Source organism: Sapajus apella, unplaced genomic scaffold (assembly GCF_009761245.1).
Source record: "Sapajus apella isolate SASKATOON/1434 unplaced genomic scaffold, GSC_monkey_1.0 scaffold38, whole genome shotgun sequence".
Taxonomy (NCBI): Eukaryota; Metazoa; Chordata; class Mammalia; order Primates; family Cebidae; genus Sapajus; species Sapajus apella.
In genome coordinates, this window is record NW_022436978.1 from 2,503,617 (window position 1) to 2,523,398 (window position 19,782).

The window sequence follows — 19,782 nt, forward strand, 5'->3', positions numbered from 1 at the left end:
TGCCAATTGGCCTGTGGGCGGCCATGGGCAGGACCAGAAAAGGCACCTGAAGTTTCCACTCCAGTCAGGTCCATGGGACTGGCAGCCCAGCCCCCAGCCTCCAGGCCCTCCCTGTCCTGAAGGTGGGGCCTCACCAGGGACCCACCCCTTTCTGCCCATGAGCCTGTCTGCCTCCTGCAGCCATCCACGGGGTCCAGACTGCTCGAGCCAAGGGGCACCTGCAGGCCGGTGCCAAGACACCCTTAGTCTCCCCCTCAGCTGCCCCTCCCCTCCACCAGCAATTGTTGGTGCTCAAAGTCCAGAGGGGGCCAAGGTGGCAGGGGCTGGCGTTTCAGTGCTGCCCCAAGTGTGCACACACCCTGTCAAGCTGTGATAATGCCTGGCTTTGGCCCCAACACCACTCTGAGACTGGGCTCCTGAGGGTGCAGGGTCAGAGATGCCCAGGTCCTGCGCCTGGGAGGGTGAGGCTCGTACCTGCTCCACGGAACTTGCAGGCAGCCCTGGCCATGCCTCCTCCCAGCCTGGGGTGGGGTTCCAGGTCCTTGCCGGTCCCATGCCAGCACCTGGGGCAGGGGTGACATCACCATAAGTTCTTCCTGTGGCCCCAGTGCTCAGCCCTGTGGCTCCCCCTTGCCTGGCTCACAGTCAGCAGGGGTGCCTCCAGGAGCGAATTGCAAGCCCTGGGCCTGGTGGTAAGGAGCATCAGGCTCCACGGTCACCCTGCTGTGGGGCAGCCCCAGGCAGCCCTGTGCAGAGCCTCCTCCCAAGGCACAGGAATACGGCACCAGTCAGCAGGGAGGGCGTGGTGGCCATGCCACTGGCTGGGTCCCTGAAGTGGGTGCCACTCCCACTTCCCACCCCAGGCCCCCAAGGACAGCCCTAGCTCTGCACCCCAGGCCCAGCCCCTGTGCTCCATGTGCAAACATGGCACCACCCCAGGCCCAGCTCTGCCTCAGGCCCCCCTCTGCCTGCTCCTCCATACACAACCATGCTGCTCCCCAAGCCAGCAGGTAACTCAACCTGGCCACACTATGGCAGCTCCCATGGTGGCAGGCTCAGGGGGGATCCCTGCAACGGGCTCCAGGGACTGTCCACCTCCTCCCCACACCCTCCCGCAGCAGCAGGTGACAGTGGTGGTTGACAGGGACCAGGGTCCAGAGCAGTGGAGGCTCTGGGCCTAGAGCCCACCCAGCCACATGTGGGTGGGGGCAGCACAGTCAGCTGCTTCAGGGACACAGGGCACAGGAACGTGGGGAACACGGGTCTTACCACTTCCACTGCTGCTCCTGCAGTCGCTCCTGCCACCACCACTCACACCTCCCCACTGTGGCCAGCACAATGACAGCAGCCACTCCAGACGGCCCGCTGCTGCCATCACTAGGTACCAATGTGTTTACCTCACTATTTCCTTCATGCTCACTGACATCTTCCTGTAAAGGTGTCATTTTCTAATAAGCAATATTTTCCTACTTAGCTAGAATTTATACCATTTTGAAAGACAAATACAATTTGAAGGTGGGGGGCACATTTTTATGGACATTACACTTTACTATTTCCCTGGGTTTCCCTATAACTAAAAAAAATAATGATAAGGAGACACAAAATGTCTTAAGTGATAACTGGAAAGCAAACTTGCAGAAGCTACTCATTTTCTTGCTTACTCTAATTTTTCTATGATGATCATGCATTGCTTTGTGTATTAGTTTTCACACTGCTATGAAGAACTACCTGAGTCTGGGTAACATATAAAGCAAAGCGGTTTGACTCACAGTTCCGCATTGCTGGAGACGCCTCACCAAACATAAAATCATGGCAGAAGGTGAAGGAGAAGCAAAGCACATCTTACATGGTGGCAGGAGAGAGAGTGAGCAAGGAGGTAAATGTCAAACACTTTTAAAACATCAGATCTCATGAGAACTCACAAGAACCAAATGGGGGAACCCCCCCTCCATGATCCAATCACTTCCAACCAGGTACCTCCCTCAACACGTAGCGATTACAATTTGAGATGAGATTTGGGTGGGGACACAGAGCCAAACCATATCACTTTGCATGATTTCTAATATTCTAAGATCAAAAAGTAAAGAAGCACCATTTAATGTACACAAATGATACCAACAGTAGTTAGAAAAGAATATGACATTTTATTTTCACTTATGGACATACAGTACATGAATTTAGAAATGAAATCATTGCAGGATTCTGAAATACTGATACCTTAAGATCTAACACACTTATATTATTCCATTCCCTACAAAGCAGCCACATTAGCAGTTCGGATTTGGTCTTTGTTGTCGTTGCAGACATTAAGTTCTTTAAGTGGAATGCCCAGTAGCATTTAAATAATATATTACAGCAGACATGAACTAAGTTTCAATATTCCATCTTTGGAACAAATTATGCTTATTTACATGTTAACAGGTGGCTATATTTACTTACCCTATTGTAAGTTTTAATGACTGATTTTAAGCTACAGAGGGTTTTCCAGCTATTATTTCCTTTAGAGTTTCTGCAAGTAACAACTTGTATTAATGTTTTATAAAAGATAATGTTGGAAAAAAAGGTAATGCTGAAATAAAGGCGCTTTTAGAAATATTTAAGGACAACATAAGGTATTAATATTGAAAAAACTGTACATATTTTCAAGCACAACACTGAAATATTATAGCAGTGTTTAATTGAATTGTTTTAAAATAGTGGTAATTATACTACCTTACATACTGTTCTAATATTTAAATCTCATAATTACAATTTGAATATACAACCTGACTTACAATTAGAACTATGCACAGTTTCTGAAGCATATTTTTCAGGTTTGTTTTTGCACATAAATTAACATTTAAGTTGGTCCTTGATTTGGAGAACTATAACTACCTGGAAGCACTAATTTTTGGACACATTTATTGATAGCCAACAAAATCCTTGACAGAGTGAAAGCATCAAGAGTACCATGCGTGGAAAAGCAGCTGTTGCCCCACAAGTGCAATATGAAATCTATAACAACACCCTCTCGGAGGCCTGCAAGTCTCAATGAGTGACCCTCAAAGAAACCCAAATGTATAGGAGGAAGTAGCTGACCAGTCATGGGCATCTTTCACACTGGGACAATCTTTAAAATAGAGGCGGCTTTGGACCTCTAGCGTAAGAGATAGACTTTACATTCTTTGATTTTATTTACACTTTTTAAAAAAGATAAAGTATATCTGAATTCTCTCATCATACTTAAAACTGCTGGTGCACTGGCAGTTCAAGCTGATTCAAGTCATGAGGCAGCCCACCAGAAACTTTAAAGAACCCCAGACCTCATTCTCCTCTTTCCTATGATGAAGTCACAGAGACTGTCTCATCAAACTACTTGATGTCTGTAAGAGACTTACATTTTATAAACACAGTTAGCTTATTATTGAACTTTTAAGAAAAGTCCAAAGATGTGTGGAAAAGTACGCCTGCTAACAGTGACTGCTTCTACAATGACAATCATGAAACTGAGCTACAAAAATAATTTTACTGTTTTAAATAATGAAAGAAGCTAGGTTTTTAAAATATATTACTTATTCTGTAACAGCTGATTAAATTGATAATCAATAGAATCCAATGAACAGATTCAGCTTCCATTCTGCAAGCTGAATTCAGGTTATTATATTAATTACAGAATAGCTTCAAATTAATAACTGTTCCAAGAGTAAAGAGACCATGAAGGCAGTAACATTGATCAATTCTGTCATCATCCTGCACAGAGCACAAGATGTGCTTTTGGATAAAGGCAATAAAAAGACCTTGGGCTGATGTGGAAAGCGGGTCAGTAAAGACTCCAGTTCTGCACAATGGAATCTTCCATGCCAAGCCGCTTTCCACAAACACAAATTCAGTCTATCTTTTCTTTCTGGACCAGTCTGGGAGCATCAACAAAATCTTTGCCATTGTAAAGAATGATAAAAAATGTTCCAATGCTTGCAACTCCCCAGAAGAGCACATAGGCCAGTGTTTCTGTCCAAGTGTCACCTGTTGATATTAAGAAACAAAGAGCTAAGTAAGTTGTCTGTTGATATCAGACCCAGTTTTCAGCTGTTTAGCATATTTTGACATTACAGTTTACCAGCACATTCACAGGAAAACTATAAGAACCTCTTAATTAAGGTTTTTCGTTTTTTTTTTTTTTTTTTTGAGACAGGATCTCACTCTTTCGCCAGGCTGGAGTGCAGTGGTGCAATCTCGGCTCACTGCAACCTCTGCCACTGCCACCCGGCTTCAAGCAATTCTCCTGCCTCAGCCTCCTGAGTAGCTGGGATTACAGGCACGTGCCACCACACCCAGCTAATTTTTGTATTTTAGTAGAGACGGGGTTTCACTATGTTGGCCAGGATGGTCTCAATCTCTTGACCTCGTGATCCACCCGCCTCGGCCTCCCAAAGTGCCGGGATTACAGTTGTGAGCCACCGCACCCGGCTTAATTAAGGTTTAAACCGGTGGTTCTCAAACACTGGCTAGCACCAGAATCTTTTGCAGGACTTGATAAAGCATCAACTATTGGGCCCCAAGAATCTGCATTCTAGCAACTTCCTAGTTCCCAGGTGATGCTGATGCTACTGATCAAGAAGGTACACTCTGAGAACCACTGGACTAAACGATTTCTTATTATATTATACAAATAATAATGATCACTTTTAGTATATTCTAATAATACAAAAAATTAATTGTTCAATTCATAGTTCTGTAACAGATACAAGCTATTATCAAAATACCTACACACAAAAAACCAGAGTATTCATAAGTTATGAATACAAAACATAAGTTATACGTAACTTTTGTGAAGTTATGTATATTTTGTAGGGTATTTTTTGTATATATACAAATACATAAAACAAAAGTCAGTAACATTTTCTTTAGAGACAAGGTCTTGCTATGTTGCCCAGCTTAAAGTGCAGTGGCTATTCACAGACATGATTCCACTACTGATCAGCATGAAAGTTCTGTCCTGCTGTTTCCAACCTGTACTGGTTCACCATCCTTAGGCAACCTGGTGATCTCTTGCTCAAAGAGGTCACCACATTGATGCTGAACTTAGTGCGGTCGATCAGCATGGCACACTACAGTCCAGAACTTCTGGGCTCAAGTGATTCTCCTGCTTCAGCCTCCTGAGTAGCTGGGACTATAGGCACACACCATAGCACCCAGCCAGTATCATATCTTAATGACATATTTAGCCCAACTCTGCATGTGCAGTTTTCAAAGTCTGAAGTTCATAAAGGTTGGCAGCAGGCCAGTGGGCAAAGATCTACTTTGTTTAACTCTTTGAATAGCTGAACCTAAAGAATAGCTCCTCTCTCTGCAACAGTCCTGGCCTCATCTGCAGGCGGAGAAACACATATAAGGGACAACAGCCAGTAAGAGAGCACACCAGGGAAGAAACCAGCATCCAGACTCCTTCCTAACAAGCCGTCAGAGATCATGCTACATTTGTTTTCTGTTCTCTATAAAAACCACAGCAGGAGCTAGAAATCAGATATTACCATACCCAAACATCACAAAGCTCGTTATTTTATTACAATTAACTGACATGAGATGTTACCATCTATAGCATCTAATCTCTTTTTACTTAAAAATATACTCGAATTTGCATAATTGCCAATTTTCATGGCTCTGAGTTTTAAAATTCTTCTTGGACAAAACAAGAAAGGCAGTTCCTTGTTAGCCACTCTGCTGGATACTCTCTAAAAGAATCATCCGTTTTATTCAAGCAGAGCTCTTGGTCTTAACTTTCCTGCCTCTCCAGAGGTTCTTTAGGTAAATGTGTCAAAACAATAAAATGAACGCATTTAACAGTAAGGTGGATCCTCAGAAATGGCATCCGCTGGGCAGTGTTTTCAGGAAAAAAGCCACAGGATCTAGAGGGGAAATGAAGCAGGGCTGGCCACTGAGGAACCGGCACATGCTGCCTCTTCCTTCCTGTCCCAAAATGTGCAGTCATGTCCCAGGCAATGCCTGTGCTACCTCAACCTGTTTTTACATTGTATGTTAAGATGGTTTTTACATTTTTAAATGGTTATAAACGCACAAAAAAAGAAATGTGCAGCAGAGACCACACACCATCCATAAAGACAAAAATATTTACTGCCTGGCTCTTCACAGAAAAATTTTGCTAATTAGAATAATAATAGGATGGCTCTTTCCCCCTACTCAACATTCCAGCATTTAGTCAAAACTGTCTCACGACTGTCTACAGGGCAGAGCACTGAGGGGAACACAGAGCTGAACAGGTAACTGAGCCTCCCTATCAAAAAGGTCACAGAATTAGTGGTAGTGGTATAGTTAGAGTCCTTAATTCAGCAAACATTCACTGAGGGCTTACTATATCCTGGACAAAGGAGATAAAACAATGAATAAAGACAGTCTCTACCCTCAAAAAGTTGCTGATCCAGTGAAAAAGACAAACAAGTATGCAAATCATTACCATCCAAAAAGATATACACTGGGTATGTCAGGTACACTAAAGAGGTATACCACCTCTGAAAAATAACTCCCTATGTATTAATGAGATTAAAAGAGGAAAGTGCTGGGAGAGAGGTCCAGGAGTGCTGTGGAAATCCAGATAGAAGGTGAAGACTTCTGTGTGGGAGAGTAAGGGACCCTCGGTAAGAGAGGAGCATATGAACGGTGCTCTAGGATGGTGGACAATTCAGACAGGCAGAGAGGTTGGCTCAATGAATTCAGGATACAGGATGAACATTGGAAGGTGCCTCTTTTTTCAGAGTGCCTAGGATTGCACCTCCAAGGTACAATACACCAAGTCCCAGACTCAAACCTCCAAGGTACAGGACATTACTCAAAGGAGAATAAAGAATGCACTCTTCTCACTTTAATCTTAAGTATTTACTCAGCAACATAGCAAAATATTAAGAGAAAAGAAAACCAGTAAAGACCTTGTCAACTCAGGTTCTCAGGCAATTTTACGCTCCATCTGTTAAAATTTAGTAAGTAAAATCTTAATCCATTAACATCTATCTGAGTTGGTTAAATAAGCCATACATCCAAATATGGACTACTTTATGGCCATTAACAATTAAGAATACGGGAAAGCACACCGCTCAGTAAAAAAAAGCAGACGATGAAAATACATTATCTCACCTTTGAAAAAAAAAAATCGCCGGGCGCGGTGGCTCAAGCCTGTAATCCCAGCACTTTGGGAGGCCGAGGCGGGTGGATCACGAGGTCAAGAGATCGAGACCATCCTGGTCAACACGGTGAAACCCCGTCTCTACTAAAAATACAAAACATTAGCTGGGCATGGTGGCGCGTGCCTGTAATCCCAGCTACTCAGGAGGCTGAGGCAGGAGAATTGCCTGAACCCAAGAGGCAGAGGTTGCGGTGAGCCGAGATCGCGCCATTGCACTCCAGCCTGGGTAACAAGAGCGAAACCCCCCCCCAAAAAAAAAAAAAAAAAAAAAAAAAAAAAAATCACACTTATAAAGATTAAAACATCAAACTGTTAAGAGTGGTTAGCTTCTCTCTGAAAGGTATGATGATAAATAATACTTTCTCCTTTCTTGCCTGGGTTTTCTATAATTACTATGTACTACTTTGGTAATGTGAAAGGCAAATACAATCTCAGGACTCCAAATTTACTACACCAAAGGAAAAGTTAAACTTGGAAACTGAACATCACAAAACTACGCTCCTACTCTCCTTTTGTTCCTGAGTAGACAGCTGCAAAGACAGTGGCTCCCAGATGGCCACCCTCGCAAACTGTCACAAGCAAATTCCCTGTGGGCCCCAAAATCTTTACCCCAAAAGACAGTCCTGTGGAATCTCCCTCACCCCGACAATGTAAATTAAGTTTCTTTTCATAGGTATGGGACAAAGACGAGACTAGAAAATCATCCCTCTGTCCACCCCAAAGCAAATGCAGATCTGACTTCTTCCTCTACTCTCTACATTTACTTTGTCTTAAGTAAACTGCAGATTTACTGAGCAGGAAATGAATGTGTAACTGAATGTGTAAACTGACTGTTCCTCTACCCTCTCCTTTCACATGTAACGTGGATTCAGTGAGCGCTAATCAAAGCCTCACAAGAATGTGACCCCTTATCTCACTACCTACCCTCCACTTTTGTTTCCATTCCTTTTTCCCCTCCTGTACATTCTTTCCCTGTTTAATACTGAAGTCCTCAAAACCCTCTTTGGAAAAAGCACAGGATACGAATCCTCCTATAGCTTGCATCTCTTTCTCCTAGGCAGGTCCTCAACCTTGGCAAAATAAGCCTCTAAACTGACTGAGACCTATCTCGAGACACTTTTTGGTTTATAGTAATAAGAAAAACATGTTTTTAAAATCTGAGTTTAAAAAAAAACACCAATCATCAAACTACTAGGTATGTTATTTTTCTTCCTGTCACATCTAAGGACTAATTTCACCTACTCCACTTTATTCATTAAATTTAATAGGAAAACATCAAGTGTTCAGTTAACTCAAAAACTTAAGATGTTGTAAAAGAAAGGTAAACATTCTAAGAAATAAATGGAAGAATGTGAAATAAGGGCAGACTTACCAGCCATAAGCAAACAGATAATGCACATTGAAAAGGCAACGACCATGATAATAGGCAACTGGAAAAGACAATAGAAAGAGATCATTATTTAAGACTGCTAATCTAGTGGCTGCAAAATCAGTTGTGCATGCACTGCTTGGGAAAGGAATAAAACTCATCTGTCAGCTAATATATGCAGTTATCTTTTTGCAACAAAACATTATTTATGGGTTCAATCACAACTGCCCTAGTCTTTAGATGAGGAAAGAGTTTTAAAAGCACCAGGACTGTGAACTACTGATGTGGAATGCTATTTTAAAAGATCGGAAGAAGTACGCTTTTGTTCCAACCAAAGAGTTAAATGGAAGGAGGAGGCCCAGATGAGGACCCAGAACACTAGGCCTCCCTTCCATTCCAGGGCACTGGGCCCACTGGAAAGAAAATCCAGAGAGGTTCTTGAAGAGTCTGATGAACAGAGGAGTCAAAAAGGAGAGAAGCATCAAAAATAAACTTTGCCTTCCAAGGAATAAGTTTGTCTCTGGCAACTCCCTCAATGTAAGATAACTGAAGTTTTCTGAAATGAGAAATGAGAAACCTTCCACATTCCCTTTGCTTATGTGACTTCACATGAAAAGGATGTGTGAGACAGTCTAAGGAAAAGAAGACAAATGCTCCAGAGTTACTGTACTCCTTAGCCTGGCCTCTTCTTTGGGGAAACTTAAGTATTTATATTTCATGCAATGAGATACAAAACAACATATAACATTTTTAAATTAAGGAGACTGAAACCATCTACACCTTCAGACACAATGCTTTTAACAACTTGAAAAATACAAAATGGTTTCTTACAGCCAGGAATTTCCAATCCCTTGGAACACTTAAAGGACTATGAGATTCTAATTCATCCACTGAATAGTTTCCAAGAAATAAGTCTATGGAATCCTAGAAAAGAAAGAAAGAAATTAGTAACTCTCTAAACTCAGTGTGATGACATTACTGATGAATAATGCAAAGATACAACCACCTAATGCCAGAAAAACATCAAATACAAACTTACTTGTCTAAATCCATCAGAGAAGTTGTTCTTATAATATCGTATCATTGAGTTCCAGCCATCCATTATAAGTCCCAAATGAGTTCTCTTCCCAGTTCTGGTTAAAGAGGTTAAGTTTTAAGTTACAGGTTTGTACCCTGAATTCTCACATGGTTTTATGGCCAATAAGCATAAGGTATAGAAATAAGTGAGTGACAGATTTTACAAAAGAAATCACTTGTAGGTCCAAGAAATATCTATTTTCTTTCTAAAATATTGCCCAAGGAGGCACAAAGAAACACACTAATTCCAGTTGCCAAGACAAGAAACATGAAGAGAAATACAGAGCCCAGGTTAAGTGGTAGGACACAGCAAACCAAAGACTAGAAATTGTATTCTGCTCCCAGGGAACCCATATAGCAGAAAAAGAGCCACTGCATGCATAATACATTCAAAATGTTCTAAAATTCCTCATTACTCAATGTGGTCTTTGAAAGCAGCACCAGCAGCACCTGGGTGCTTTTTAAATGTACACATCTCAGGCCCTGCTGCAGACCTGCTGAATGAGACTGGTATTTCAGGTACACATTGTGGAGCGGTGGCTCTCAACCCTCCCCATGCATCAGAATCTCCTAGGGTGGCTAAGGACACACCAGCACCTGAGCCTCATCTCCCAGCAATCCTGATTCCACAGGTCTCAAGTGAGGCCCAGATGCTGGAGTTTTGCTGTTGTTACTGCTATTGTCTGAAAGTTGCCCAGGTGATTTTTAAAAGCACCAGGACTATGAACTACTGATGTGGAATGCTATTTTAAAAGCATGGCTTGCCTGGTAAAGTCAGTCTTCAAGGCACCGGTTCCTGCATACTGCTTGGCACAGGCATTTGCATTGTCAGCCCAGGCTGTAGAAAAAAGGTAAAAACAGCTGGTAATGATTAAGATGACAACCAAAGTTCTAAATCCAGAAAATTTATTACAAAATTTGAGCAACTTTGTCTATATTAAATTACCTACCATTTTTGTAAATCTTCTCAAATTCATCTTGTTCTTCAAGCTTTTGTCCCACATGCAAAACTCCTAGTCTCTGGAATGAAAAACGCACCCAGATTTATGTGTAACAGATTTTAGCAGACATGATTTAGGAAGAAAAAGCAGTCCCCAAATTGCAGCTCATGGTTCCTGGTTACTAGATGCAGGCACAGGAAGCCTCAGCTCACTGCAGCCCTCTCCTGCCCAGGGCAGACTGCAAAGCCCCTTCCAAGGGCGCCTTTGCCTTGCAGCCCCTGCATTCCCCGAGGGACAGAAGCAGGACTATACTGAGAGAGAGGGTCAGGAGGGAGAGTGAAAGCTGCTGCTGGATTCCAGCTGTTCCTCTCTCCCTCCCACCCCCAACCTTCCACTGCCAACACCCCTTGAGACGCCCTCATATGCATCATCCCCCAACTTCTTCCCCGCCGAGTCACCCCAACCTTACCCTCTGTCCCAGGAGCCTTTTGAGAATCTGATGAATGCCACCTAATCCACCTCCACAAAAGTACACACACAGACCTTCACATAGAATATTACAGGGTTGCTGGGCCCCCGAATCTCCTCTATGGACTCCCCTTTGGAGACCACCAACCACTGGTGGAGAGTCCCTGCCTTGTCTCAGACCATCACCTCTCAGAACCACCATCTTCATTGCTCACCTCAGAAGATACCTCATCTCCACCTCAGAAGGACTCATTCCCACCCTCAGACACAGCACAGGAGTCACCTTGGTGACCTTTAGCTGAGTAAGGACTCTGCCTTCACTAGCAGGCTTGGAGAAGCACAAGTAGAAAGCTCCTATACTAGTAGCAAAGCTGCTGGAGAGGCTTCTGCCCAGGGATTCTCTGAAGGTTGGTTAGGTTTCATAATACTACATATGGCATGTAAAATTGTAAAATATGGATTGCGGAACCTAGTCAAGTAAGTTTTGGTTAATCAGTCATTGAATCAAACCATTCCTACTATTGTTTCTACTAAAAAAAAACACTCAGAAGACCTTCTAACAGACAAGGACATAGCACAATTACAAACCACAGACTACTCAAACAGGGACAGCACTCCTGCGGCAAGTACGACTTTAAGATTCAAGAACAATTCATTCTGAAGATGGTATTTTACCTCGAAAATTTCTTTCTCGGTATCATAAATTTGTCAGAAATAAAGCTGAATGCTTACTAAATTACCTGAATAGGAAATCACATGGTGTGTATGCATTTGTCTGCCCCTCACAACAAATGCCAATGTGATTTAGAAACTGAGGCTCTATATCTTTTTTCATTCCAAATATACACAGAAGAAAAAAGCTATTTTTCTCATCAGCATAAGTGGTAAAGCAAAGCTGTGTCAGATTGGAGTTAATATCCTTTGCTAGTAATAAGAGAGAGATAAATGAAAACAATCTTGAGATGCTACTTTTGTACTAATGAAACAGAAAAAAAAGAGGCTGGACATGGTGGCTCAATCTTGTAATCCCAGCACTTTGGGAGCTGAGGCAGGCAGATTGCTGGAGCCCAGGGGTTTGAGACCAACCTGGGCAACATGGTGAAATCCTCTCTCTACAAAAAAATATAAAAATTAGCCATGCATGTGGCAATGCCTGTAGCCCCAGCTTCACAGGAGGCTGAGCTGGCAGGACGGCTTGAGCCCAGGAGGTGGAGGTTGCCAACCTGAGATCCCACCAATACACTCCAGCCTGAGCAACAGAGCCAGAACCCATCGCAAGAAAAAAAAAATTAAAATTAGAAGATTTAATGCTGGAAACAGTTCAATAAAATGGATTTACTTATTCATTGCTGGTGTCAGTATAAATTGGTATGACCCTCTTGGAAAATAACATATTTATTCTCTTTAACCCAGTAATTCCACTTCTAGGAATTAACATGAAGGAAATAATTCAAGTTAATAATAACATAGGTAGATGCATTCTCTACAGTGTTATTTATAAACCAAAAATGTAGCAATCTGAATGGCTTAGTAAATTACAGCACAACAATATAACCATCAGAAACTGTGATTACATAAATGCTAAGGGAAATGACAAAAGTGAAAACTGCATACATAGACTGACCATAGTTATGGAAAATGTGACATCCATGGGCAAGACACAAAAATAAAAACAGCTGGATTAGGGTGGGGGCAATGTGAATATTTTTTGTTACTGGTTTTTAAAGAAGACGTTTAATTTTTTGCTATATTGTTTTTCGATTTATTAAAAAAAAAAAAAAAAATTCGCACCTGAAGTTGGGCCTGAAGTGAACGACGAGCTAACAAACTCTGGATCACATTGGTTCTATCTAGACAATCCATGCAATTGCTTCGGAACACGCCTTCCTGGTTTGTCACCACCTGGCCAGCAGAGTCCACTAGAAAATAACTAAAACATATTTGTATAAACACTCTCATACCAAAGTAGGTCGGATCTACTAAGGACATAATTTTATAACATGCCTCATTTCAGTGACATTATTAAAAACTGTAAATTAAAAGGTCAAATAGGAATGTGTAGTCAGGCATGTGATTATCCTAGACCAAAAAGAAGTCTAGATAGCTGAGACAAGACAGCACCCCCATCCAAAAAATGGCTGAAGATTAGAGATCATCTCATCCCAAAGATGTGAAAAAGTAGAGTTAGGAGTATTAAAAAGGTTGCTGTACAAATCAATCACGTTTCCCAAAGCCAGATAATGGTTTCCTCTAACGTAATTATTGCAACTGTATCCCTACATATCAGGGTATTATGATTCCTGTACTATTTTTAGAATCCTCTGAGTTGCTTGTGAAAAAAATATTCCTGACCTTGAGATCAACTGAATCAGGATCTCCTAGGCAAGGCCTGAATATTTTACAATAAAAATACTTTTAGCTGGGCATGGTGGCTCATGCCTGTAATCCCAACTACTTGGGAAGCTGAGGTGGAAGGATTATTTGGGCTCAGGAGTTCGAGATCAGCCTGGGCAACATAACAAGCCCCTGCCTCCAAAAGAACAAAAACTTGGCCAGGCATGGTGATGCATACCTATAGTCAGAACACTAAAGTGGGAGGATCACTTGAGCTGAAGGGTTAAAGGCTGCAGTGAACTATGGTCACACCACTGCACTCCAGCCTGGGTGTATCTTTAAAAAAAAAAAAAAAATTAAATACTTAAAAAAAAATTTTTTTTTTTTTTGAGATAGACTCTTCCTCCGTTGCCCAGGTTGGAGTACAGCGGTGCAATCTCAGCTCACTGCAACCTCTGCCTCCCAGGTTCAAGTGATTCCTGCCTCAGTCTCCTCAGTAGCTGGGGTTACAGGCACATGCCACAATGCCCAGCTAATTTTTGTATTTTTAATACAGATGGGGTTTCGCCATGTTGGCCAGGCTAGTCTTGAACTCCTGACCTCAGGTGATCTGTCTGCCTCGACCTCCCAAAGTGCTGAGATTACAGGCATGAGCCACTGCCCCTGGCCCCCCCAAAAAAAGAAAATGATTAAATGGGTAATACATGCAAATAGTACAAATTTATAAAAGACAATTGGGTATTATTTGAAAAATCAGTTTCCCTTTCTCCGCTTAAACACCCAGCTGTCTGTACTGCAACCAACCACAGTTACCAGTTCCCATGTTTTCTTTAACAAGCTTCTTGATAATTCTAGGAACTCAAAAATCTAACATAGCATGGTGATTAAGAATATGGATTCAGGAAGCAAACAATCTGTTTGCTAGCCTTAGCATCACAGGCAACTTACTAACTGTAGAACTTTAAATAGTAAGTTTTTCATCCACAAAATAGAGGCAACAGCAGCACCACCATTAGGCTTCTCTAAGGTTTGAATGAGGTAACACATAATGCACATGAAGTACTTAGCACAGTGTACGGAATACAGCATACAATGAATACTGGATAGTATTAACTATTGAAATTATTCTCCAAAATCCAAAAGAAGGAAGAAAATGCAACAGATTCATCAAGGGCTAAATACGAATCATGACCTTAGGAGTAAGAGCCTGGAAGAATGTGTTAGGATGAAAAATCTACATATGGATCATGCAGAATGGTGAGGTCCGTTGGTGTACATACATGTGCATGCAAGGGTGCATATGTGTGTTGGTATCCCATAAATATTTATAAAATCCTAGATATGTTATAAATATTATTGCTTAAGCCATACAGTAAGTTATCAATTCCACTTTACAAATGAAGAAACCAAAGTCTGAAGATAACTAAGTGGCCCTGGGTCATATGACTACTAAGAGAAAAACTTAAATTCAAACCAAGGTGTATTGGACCCCCAAAGCCCAGATTCTTTCCACTATCCCAAAAATCCCTAGAGAAAAATCTTGAGAGATTATCTGAAAGTCACCAGTGAAAGCTCTGCTCTCCCTGTGGATCACAGTGAACGGCAACGAACACACTCCAGAGTCAACCCTCCTCCTTTCTTACACTCTTGTACGACCGCAGTTAATGGGCAAACCCAAGGAACTACCTCCTCCAACAACATGACAGGCCCAGCTAATGCTTTCTCTAATTGCCCAACAACAGTAGGTCAATTTCCCTTCTGTGTTCATGACAAAACCTCACAGGAAAAAAAGCAGATTTAAATAACTGTAGTTGATTACTTAATGTATATAAAAAGATATTTTTGAAAACTGAGCAAATGTCTATCAAAGAGGTTTTACTGTATTATTGTGTAACTAAAATTTAAAAGTGCATTTGGGTTGCTGGGTTTAGAACTATCACACACAGGCAGAAGAAAATGATAGTATGGTTTGCAGATTCCTTCTTCTGGCTTTAAAATCGGTCAAGACTGACATGCATCGAGTATAGTAAACCTGAGCCAATATGATAAATAATACAGTACTGCAAAGACATTCAGACCTTTTGATCCATTAATACTACTCTGAAAAAATTTTTTAAAGAAATCAACTTAACAGACGTAAAACATATATAGTGATTTGTGGCACCACAATCTTTCATGATAGAAAGAGGAAATGAAATAATCCAGATGCTCGGTGTGAAGAAAAGCACTTCCTTAGAACTATGTTATGACAAAACAGAATACAGAAAAGCCATTAAACATCATCATTACAAACACTGCACAGGTTAGCAACAAAGTACTTGTGACAGAATGTCTAGCGGAAACAATATAAAACGCAGTAAGCCAAGTTCAATTACACAAAAAATTGTAAATGTGTGGTAGATATTTTATAAAAATATGAAAATACCTGGCCTTAGGTCATTTTTAAGAATTTAAGAATATTTTAAAGTCACTAAGTCTCATCTTTTCAGTAAAGAAATTAAAAATAATAAAATAGTACAGACAAGCACTGACAATCCAGTGAACTACTATGCATAATAAATATGACTGATATATATATACCTCTTCTCTCTACCTCCATAAGGAGATAACATAGCTTACCTTAATTCATCTTGCATTTCTGCTACCTGATCCAATAAAATACTTAGTCGATCCCATCTCATATTTTTACATTCCTTATGGAAGTCAAAGGCAATGTATCTACCAAAAGAAAAGATACTCAGAAATTGACCAGAGATAATTCATTTTCCTTCTATTAACAATACCTTCATAAGCTGATTTTCCCATTTATATCAGTGCATATATATTTCTTGGGAACACTGGAGCTTCCTTCACTCTGGGTTTATCACTATACATATACTACACACATGTACATGCAAGCGCACACGCGCACACACACACACACACACACATCTTTTTATGCTCACACCTATCAGGGGAAAAAAATATATATATGATATGTATGGAGATACATATATATGTATACATGGAAATACATGCATATATCTATCCTCACATATTCTTCTGGGGCCCTCAGCAAGGAGCAGAGGAGAAGCACAACGAATGCTAGTGAAGTAAGCTCAAGTACAGCAACCAGGTATGCAGTGCAAAGAGGCCTAGTCCACATTCCTCAAGACACTTCCAGTGGCAAAGCATTATGTATGGAAACTCTCTGGGGCACAAAGCCTCAATGAGGAAATTTTAATCAGACACTAAAATTAAAATTTGACTGAAAAGAAGTTATTCTACAATGTACATTATGCTAGAGAAATTTCAAGCCAACAAAATATCTTGCTTTGATCAACTACTGAAAAAAGTACAAGCTGAAATATATGTCTAGTGAGCTCTATGTAATCATGCACATATTTAAGTACACATCTGATCTGAAAAGACCTGTAACAGACTTCTAGTGAGGTACCTCATCATTCCACTTCCCAAAGACGACACCATTGTTGCAAATGTCTGTTCAAGTGGCTTCTCTGAGCCCTTCTGGTTAATCTGTAAAAAATTTCAAACACCATAGTTTTTAGTTTATTTCAAAGGAGAGAATAACATCAGAAAAAGGCAAACTAGGAAACTCTATGCTCTCATGCTCCCACATAAACATCCAAAAACACCCAGAAGCTAGCTGAGTCAACTTTGTAGCAGCTCTGAAAAACGATCAAAGGTTTTGTAACCCACTCAAGCACCCAATAAAGAAAAAGTCACTTTCAAATGGTGGGAAAGTTTTGTGGCATTTACCTTGTCCTTGGCCCAGCCCCTCCACAGAGTGATGACAACCTGTCTTACATGGGAATAACATGGTTCTCAGTTCCCCTCATTAAACTAGAAGAGACAGACCAGATCTTATCTGCAAATAATTGTGTACATCTGTTAAAGGACTAAATCACTTGTGTCTGTCCCATGTAACTCTGAACACAGGCAGTAAAAATGGTGACCAGTGCTTGTAAAAGCTGCAAGAGGATCATAAACCAGTAGATGACTGGGGCAAAAAATTATCGATGGAGACATACAACAGACCACCTAAAGACTGGAGAAGAAGATCGTGATATTCTTTGGGAAATGAGGACATTCAAAAACAGCCACATATATGAAGGAGTTTTGAAGGCCACCCATATAACCAGGTAGGATGCTGGCTCAGAAGAGTCCTGAGAAGACCTTAAACCTTTACCTCAGACTGATGCCTAGACTCACAGCCTGGCTAATCCGTAAAGGACTGCCCCAGCACAGAGCTTTTGCCAAAATTAGTATAGTCTTTAACAATCAAACAAAATTAAAAAACCCATCAAACCCTAGGGGAAAAGGAGACTCTGACTTTCAGAGTTATGATATTATAATAAACAAACATACAGTTAAAAAAAAAAAAAACACAGGTACACAAAGAAACAGAAAAACATGGCTCATTCAATGGAACATAAGAAATTGACAGAAATTATCCTGTGGAAGCCAATACATTAGACTTATTGACAAAGACTTTAAAAGCAACTGTCTTAAATATACTCAAAGAGCTAAGGGGAAATGCAGACAAAGAAATAAAAGAAATCAGAAAAACAATACATAAACAAAATGAGGATATCAATGAAAAAAATTAAAATAAGAAGCCAAAAAACAATTCTGCAGCTAAAGAGTATAAAAACTGAAATAAAACATTTTATACTATGGGAATTCCAGGAATAAAGAAGCAGAGAGATTATCTGAAGAAAACAAAAAATAGCCAAAACCTTCCCAAATGTGATGAAACATATCAATCTGCAAATCCAACAAGTACTCTGAACTCTAGGGAGACCCACACCAAAAACATTATAATCATCACATAGTTGAAAGACAAAAACAGAATCTTGAAAAGCAGTAAGAGAGAGGTGACTCATCACACACAAGAGATTCTCAATGGGATTATCCGCCAGTTTCTTATCAGAAATCTTGGAGGCTGGAAGACAGTGGGATCATATATTTTAAATGCTGGAAGAAGAAAAACTGTCAGCCAAGAATTTTATAGCTGGCAAAACATCCTTTAAAAATGAAGGAAAAATTAAGACATTCCTAGAGAAACAAAACCTGAGGTAGTTCATTATCATTAAACCTGAACTATAAGAAACGCTAAACGGAGGTCCTGCAGGTTGAAATGAAAGGATGCTACACAGTAATTTGAAGCCATACAGGAATAAAAAAATTTCCAATAGGCCGGGCGTGGTGGCTCACACTTGTAATCCCAGAACTTCTAGAGGCCGAGGCAGGTGGATCACCTGAGGTCAGGAGTTTGAGACCAGCCTAGCCAACATGGCAAAACCCTGTCTCTACTAAAAATACAAAAATTAGCTGGGTGGCACACACCTGTAATCCCAGCTACTCAGGAGGCTGAAACAGGAGAATCACTTGAGCTCAGGAGGCAAAAGTTGCAGTGAGCCCAGATCACGCCACTGTACTCCAGCCTGGGTGACAGAATGAGACTCTGTCTCAAAAACAAACAAAAAAATTCCAATAAAGGTAAAGACAAGGGCAAATATAAAAGCCAGAATTATTGAAATCTTAATCTTAATCTGTAACCCCACTTTTTATTTCTACAGGTTTAAGTCAAATGTGGTCAGGAATGGTGGCTCACATCTGTAATCTGAGCACTTTGGTAGGCTGAGGCAAGAGGATGGCTTGAGGCCAGGATTTCAAGACCAGCCTGGGCAACACAGTGAGTGAGACCCCATCTTTATAAAAAACACAAAAAAATTAGCAGAGCATGATGGCATGTGCCTGTAGTCCTAGCTGCCCGGAAGCTGAGGCGGGGGGGATTCCTTTAGCCCAAGAGTTCAAGATTACACTGAGCTGTGATTGTGCCACTGCATGCAAGGCTGGGTAACAGAACAAGACCTTTTCTCTAAAAAATAAATACATACATACATAAATAAAAGCCAACTGCATAAAAATAATTATATATTGATGTTACTGGAAAGATACAATTTGTAATGTCAATAATGTAAGAAGGAAGCATGAGGCTTTATAGGAGTAGAGTTTTTGTATGCCTCTGGTATCAATTCAAATTAGATACTTATAACATTAGGATGTTATATGTAATCCTCATGGTAACCACAAAGAAAGCAGCTATAGAATAAAAATAAACGAAAATGAGAAGGTGGCTGGGCGCAGTGGCTCACACCTGTAATCCCAGAACTTTTGGAGGCCAAGGCAGGTGGATCATGAGTCAGGAGATCAAGACCATCCTTGCTAACACGGTGAAACCCTATCTCTACTAAAAATACAAAAAAGCTGGGTGTGGTGGCAGTGCCTGTAATGCCAGCTACTCAGGAGGCTGAGGCAGGAGAATCGCTCGAACCTGTGAGGTGGAGGTTGCAGTGAGCCAAGATTGCACCACTACACTCCAGCCTGGGTGACAAAGTGAGACTCCATCTCAG

At 41.0% G+C, this 19,782-nt stretch overlaps 1 protein-coding gene across 2 annotated transcripts in view; it reads right to left on the bottom strand.

Moving 5' to 3' along the window:
- Positions 1-2,124: 2,124 nt before the first annotated feature.
- The window catches only part of SACM1L (SAC1 like phosphatidylinositide phosphatase), a 59,220-nt gene continuing 41,562 nt past the window's right edge, over positions 2,125-19,782 (bottom strand). For both annotated transcript variants that reach the window (XM_032298035.1, XM_032298036.1), the window contains 9 exons: positions 16,800-16,879; positions 15,983-16,081; positions 12,821-12,959; positions 10,571-10,640; positions 10,386-10,458; positions 9,583-9,676; positions 9,375-9,467; positions 8,547-8,604; positions 2,125-4,002 (listed from right to left, as the gene is read on the bottom strand). In XM_032298035.1, the coding sequence (XP_032153926.1) occupies positions 3,866-4,002; positions 8,547-8,604; positions 9,375-9,467; positions 9,583-9,676; positions 10,386-10,458; positions 10,571-10,640; positions 12,821-12,959; positions 15,983-16,081; positions 16,800-16,879 (843 nt within the window). In that variant the 3' untranslated portion in view covers positions 2,125-3,865. The remainder of the gene's footprint in view (positions 4,003-8,546; positions 8,605-9,374; positions 9,468-9,582; positions 9,677-10,385; positions 10,459-10,570; positions 10,641-12,820; positions 12,960-15,982; positions 16,082-16,799; positions 16,880-19,782) is intronic.